The sequence below is a fragment of the Acanthisitta chloris genome, unplaced genomic scaffold, assembly GCF_000695815.1.
Source record: "Acanthisitta chloris isolate BGI_N310 unplaced genomic scaffold, ASM69581v1 scaffold33897, whole genome shotgun sequence".
In the NCBI taxonomy this organism is placed as follows: Eukaryota; Metazoa; Chordata; class Aves; order Passeriformes; family Acanthisittidae; genus Acanthisitta; species Acanthisitta chloris.
The window spans coordinates 1,500-7,201 of NW_008682588.1; the positions used below are offsets into that span (position 1 = coordinate 1,500).

Sequence of the window (5,702 nt, forward strand, 5' to 3'; positions counted from 1 at the left end):
ATGGCATCAGCAGAGAAAACAGCAGGTTACTGATACTCTACCAACACCTTAAAGATATAGTCTACAGCATAAGTCAGCAAATTAAAAGGGATCAAGTGTCTTTACAATTCACCATGGTATTTTGGCTTAATTCCTATAGAGTGACAAGAAATAGACCAACAGTTTATCAAAATTTAGTGGACAAATGGGAATAAAAACTTTCTAGCATTGTCGAAGTTCGTTGCGAGACCAGGGAAAAGTTTCAACAGAGAAACCACATGATTCTTTCCTTGAAGTGCTTTTATCCTACAAACCACAAGCTGATCCCTATGAATCAACACAGGAATTTAAAGAAATCCAGCACCTTGTTTCTGATACGATCCCTCTTAATTGTATCCTCTTTTTTATCGTCTTTGGTTACTTTCTCAGATTTGTCCATGCTGCTGGTAAAGTCTGTAAGATCACTTTTCTTTCCCTTTTCTCTGAGTAAGTCTCTCTCCTTTTTCACCTCTTCCTCTTTTCTTCTAAAAACCTTCTCTTTCTCATAGCGCTCTTTCTGCCTCCGACGCTCCTCTTCTTGGCGTCTCAGTTTCTCTCTCTGTGCTCTCTCATATTCTCTGTCTCTGTCAAAATCTCTATCTCGGTCCCTGTAGTCCTTTACACACTCATCTTCTGATCTGTATGAAAACAAAACTGAAAATTAAGCTCAAAAGATTCATCAAACAGAGCTGGGAGATCAATGCAATAGTGGTGCAAATCTGCAATAGGAAGATGACACACTGGTAGGTTCTAGGGAGCTCTTGGGAAGCTGTGATAACCCCACCATGCATGGCAGCCACAGAGGATGCTGACCCCTAGCATTTCCCAGCCTCCTACTCACAGAGCTGGCTGAGTCTCCTCTGGCTTTGGAGAAACACCTGAATTTCTCTGTCTCATCTCTATTTCTCACATGGCAGAACTGAACCTTGGACAGATCACGGAGCTGTTGAGAATTACATTTTCCACTTTGACCTTTTGCAAGACTTAAAGGGACTAGTGACTACCTCAGTCACTGAGGTACAAGGTCAGTGCTCACACCTGGGCTTCTGTTGTGGAGCTCCTACAGTGAGTTGCAAAACTATTAAAATTTGTCCACTAGTGAAGAATTGTCAGGTAATTCACAGACCTTTCTGTAAGCAGGCGGATGTGCACTGCCACAGAGAACACAGCCTGTGACTTCTATCAGAAAGAGCATTTGAAAGGAATTTCAACACATGGCCATGGCAGAGCAGCCTAAGCCTCAGTACAATCAGGAAACAAGTTATAGATACATATATATTTATAGCAAGTACTAGAATACTTTTTTGCCTTCTCTTCTTTTGTCTCCCCATCAGATCGTTTGGCAGATGCACTACTCGCATTTTTTTCCTCCCTCAGAGTCTCTCTTTCCAGTTTCTTGGATTTTTCTTTTCTCTCCAAGTCTTTTTCATCTTTTTCAGGCTTCTTAAGTAGCTACAAAGAAAACAGAAGTCTCAACTAAAAAGCTCACTCTAATACACATTGTCTGGCACAACACCGAAATTGCATCAAAGGAACCACAGTCCAGTATGAAGTAAACATTACAGAAATATCACTGCAAGTGGCAGTACTTCTAAAAGCTGGAGTGTATGAGTAAGCATTATTCACACAGCAGACTAGGATTTTTCTCCTGAACCAGGCCATTTTAGAAAGCTCAAAAATAGTCTCCATTCCATAGTGAATTCACAATCCTGTTTACCACAGTATGTACAACAGTCACATGACAAAGCCTTTAAATATCACTATGAAGCATTACAGCATGTAAACCTTTACAATGCCTACTATTGAATATTACAAAAACTTGGTAATTTACTAACACCAAACTCATGTGATTCTTCACACAATACTCAAAGCACATTTTGAGACTGATAAACAAATAATAGGGGAAAGGGAGTGTAACAGTTTATAATAAAGAACTGTTCTAGACCTTAATCTTTGGTTCTTCTTTTGATCTGTCTCTTTCTTTTTCTGGGCATCTGTCTACTTTCTTCAATTTTTCTGCTTCTTTTCTCTTCCTTCTCTCCTCCTCTTTCCATTTTCTTCTTTCTTCTTCTCTTTGTCTTTTCCTTTCCAATTCTCTCCTCCTTCTCTCCTCTCTTTTTTCTTCTCTCAGTCTCTGTGTGTATAAAAGCACAGAGAAATAGTCTATCTCCACACTAGAGAAACATCTCTTTAAGCCATCTAATAACTCACCTCAAAGCCACCTCTATCATAAAAGAAAATACAGTCCTGCTGTCTCTGTTGTTGTTGTGAACCCAAACATGTTACAGCGACATCTTTTTTCTTACTCATAAACCTTGATTTGTACCACCTTAAAAAACCCAAACCCAACACAGGCCTTGGCCTTTATAATTCTGATTTTCATTAAATCTGCCTCACCTCTGATTTTACCCACTGCTAAAAGTTAAAATAATGTTATGTGCTAGGAGGAAGATCATCTACCAGAACTTCAGACACAACTACACTAGAAATGGAAGCATTAACATTGAATCTGGTTTGGCAGTGGCACCACAGACGTTTTGGTGTGACCAGAAAGTGCACAAAGTATCACCATTCCTACAAGGACCATCATTCCAGTAGTTTGAGATATGTGAACCAAATGTTGACAAGCAAGTTGGGTCAAAAGCTCCTTCTTCAAAAGGAATTGCAGGAACATATCAATATACACACTGCAATATACACACTCATGCTTTAAGTGAGCAAATTGTACTTGTAAACAAAAAAGATGATTCTGGAGGTAAGTCTTACCTGTTTGTTTTTCAGGAAGTTCAATAAAGGAGTGGTCTTTTTAGCTGCAGAATATATAAAACAAAGGTAAACAATTTGCCCTATCCAATGCCACAACACCTACAACAAAACTCTCTGTGAAGCTGCCTTATGGGTTACCCTGCCTGTCTGCTCTCACGAACAGCATCACAGCAGTGAAACAAGTATTCCAAACCTCTCTCTGAACAGTGGCAGCTATTAGGATTCTGTCAGCTTCTTTAGGACACTAATAGGATATCCAGTATCTGTACAGGGATATTCAGTCTGCATTAGGCTTTTCCCAGACTCTCTAGTTTTTAAAGAGATCCCTGTAGCATGCTTAAAAAGAGCAACCTGGTCATTTTTGGTGGTATTTTACCCAGCCACAACCTCTCTTAACTTGTGCCTGCAGCTTAACTTGTGCTCACAGCACTGTGCACTAAACATCACTGCACCTCACTGAAACGCAGTCACTCCACAGGCTAGTCTGGATAACAAACACCTAACTAGCAGCTAGCAACAGGAAGATGGTTGTTATATAAAACTTCAACCTAGAGAAGAATTTAGAGTGTGGAAACAAATCAAAACAAACTGTATAATATTAGCCTAAAGGTGTAACAAACACTAAGCAGGCACACAAAATAATTCAGTCTCCTCCAGGCTGAGAAATCACAGCTTCAAATTACAAACCACATATGTTTCTTTGTGCTCTAGGAAAATGCAACTATAGTACAGAGATTTCCATACCTATTAGCTCTTTGTTTCTTGCCTCGATTTCCTCCAACAAAGTTTCAGGAGTGGAGGTTAATTTTTCATCATCTGCACTGTAACTTTCCAAAAACTTCTTGTATTCTGGATCTACAGGGGAGGGGAAAAGGAAGGGGAGGAAAAAAATAAGGAGAAAAAAAGAGAGATAGTATAGCATGAAAATCATTTGCATTGTGCACTGCTGGAAGTCTGGGTTAAACTTACATAAGTTAGGTTGTTTATATGCCACCTTTTCATAACTTAGAGCTCTTAAATGAGCTACTACATTATGTTTGTCTGGGACAATCATAGCTAATAGTTTTGCAGCTGACAAAGCAGTGCTAATAAGCTCCACATATAATTAAGCTAACATCCTATTGATGAAGTTATAGTGCCACAGTAAAAACATTATATTCCAATTACTGCCAGGACTTTCAAGTCAACACATGCAAAACAAATGAGCTCTCTGTTATACCATCTTCAATAGTTCCAGTTTTGGCATCCTTCTTCTTACTCTTCTTCTTTGCAGCTTTTTGGAAAGGTGCAAACTCAACTATGGCAGCATATTCCTGACCTGGTAAGAGAAGAGGGAAAAATATGTTAAAATAGAGATGAAACTGTTATAAATTAGAGGATATTGTCCATGTCTACAGCAGAAATATAAGCCTCACAAGAAATAAGCAATACTAAAAGCCATTACTTAATATAAAAGAATCTTGTATTTTGAAAGCCTTTTAATGAAGAAAAATAACCCTTTAGAGACATCAGAATTCACAAACTAAACACTCTCACTGTGTTAACACACCAGGAAATTCAGACTCACAAGAAGAACATACTAGATTTAAGACAGCCCATGACTGTCAGTTCAGCCACCACATAACATCCTCATCCTGCAGACTCTGCACTCATTGTGCAAGTAAAAGAGAAGATTTTAAGTTGATGCAACTGAGGCAAATCTCAATTTTTGTCAAAATATAATAGAAGGCAACATACTACAAGCAGGTTTTAAAGCTTAATCTTTTGACAAGAAAGATACATCTATGGCTGCATAAATCCAGTATCACTGCTGGGTATGGCAACCAGTGTGCTCTTACACTGCAGATCAACTTCTTTAAAGGATCTGGGTGTTAGTGGAACCATGTCATGCAACCTCCTAAACAAGAATCTTGCAGACAGAGAGAGCTTTGTGTCAGATAAAACACTTGGCAGGATGAGATAGAAAACATGTGCACTTGAAACAAAGCTCCAGGTCAAACCTTTTGCCTGCCCAAGCAAACAGGAAGACTCTTGTTAAGAGCTTTTGCTAAATATGTGAATTTAAGGTCTATCAATGAGATAGACCAACAGTGTAAGCACTTTTGAAACGCAAAATTTAAAACCATGAGTCGTAGTGAATACCTACTGTGTGTTTAGAGAAAAGTTAAGTGGGAACTAAATACTTGGATGTTTAACCAACGAATTAAACTCAATATGTTTCCTCCAGATTAACGTCTCCAGATGAGTCACTTTCACAACTCAGTCTGCAAGAAGCTGTTACTTTTACGAATTGGGATGACTCACTCAGTTGTAAACTGAAGCAAGCAATAGTTTCAGTTAAAAACTGACCAAAGATAACTCACACTGTTGGAAGTGTACAGGACAGGTGAGGGAGTAGCAGAGGGTGACACCACCAACCTCAGCTTCATTTGTTTGGACAGTGGCACCATGTACCTGCTTTTCAGGCTTGGTATGACAGTGCAAGTATTCACCTCAGCAACAGGACTTGTATGGACACCCTGTGCATGCTTAACTAGATCTCACACATCACGTACAAAATCCATTAGGAGAAATTTAAAAAAATCAATTTAGATTAGTTTCCACAAAGCATGAGGTGTTTTCTTTGCCCTTTGAATTACTGGGTGACACTCATTCGGGGGATCAAACCTGAAGAAGTTCCAAGTGGCTGCTCACCCCCATGCCCCCCGAGCTCCACCAGCACAGGGCATAGACAGCACCAACGCACGCCGAGTGCTGTTCACTTGCCTTTGTGGTCGACAAAAACATAGCCATCGAAGCGATCCCTGAAGAGGACTATGTCTTCCTGGTTCTTGAAGTTGATGTAGGCTCTGGAGAACATGTGCGGGTACAAGCTGCAGAGACACAAACCGAGAGGGCAGGGCTGACACCGTGGCCCG

The 5,702-nt window shown here is 39.7% G+C and overlaps 1 protein-coding gene across 1 annotated transcript in view; it reads right to left on the reverse strand.

Moving 5' to 3' along the window:
• The window catches only part of UPF3B (UPF3 regulator of nonsense transcripts homolog B (yeast)), a gene marked incomplete at its 5' end in the record, with an annotated part of 6,479 nt that extends 822 nt beyond the window's left edge, over positions 1-5,657 (reverse strand). The window contains 7 exons of the mRNA XM_009078587.1: positions 344-656; positions 1,319-1,470; positions 1,964-2,152; positions 2,785-2,828; positions 3,529-3,639; positions 4,004-4,102; positions 5,551-5,657. Of these exons, the coding sequence (XP_009076835.1) occupies positions 344-656; positions 1,319-1,470; positions 1,964-2,152; positions 2,785-2,828; positions 3,529-3,639; positions 4,004-4,102; positions 5,551-5,657 (1,015 nt within the window). The remainder of the gene's footprint in view (positions 1-343; positions 657-1,318; positions 1,471-1,963; positions 2,153-2,784; positions 2,829-3,528; positions 3,640-4,003; positions 4,103-5,550) is intronic.
• Between the last annotated feature and the right edge of the window lie 45 nt (positions 5,658-5,702).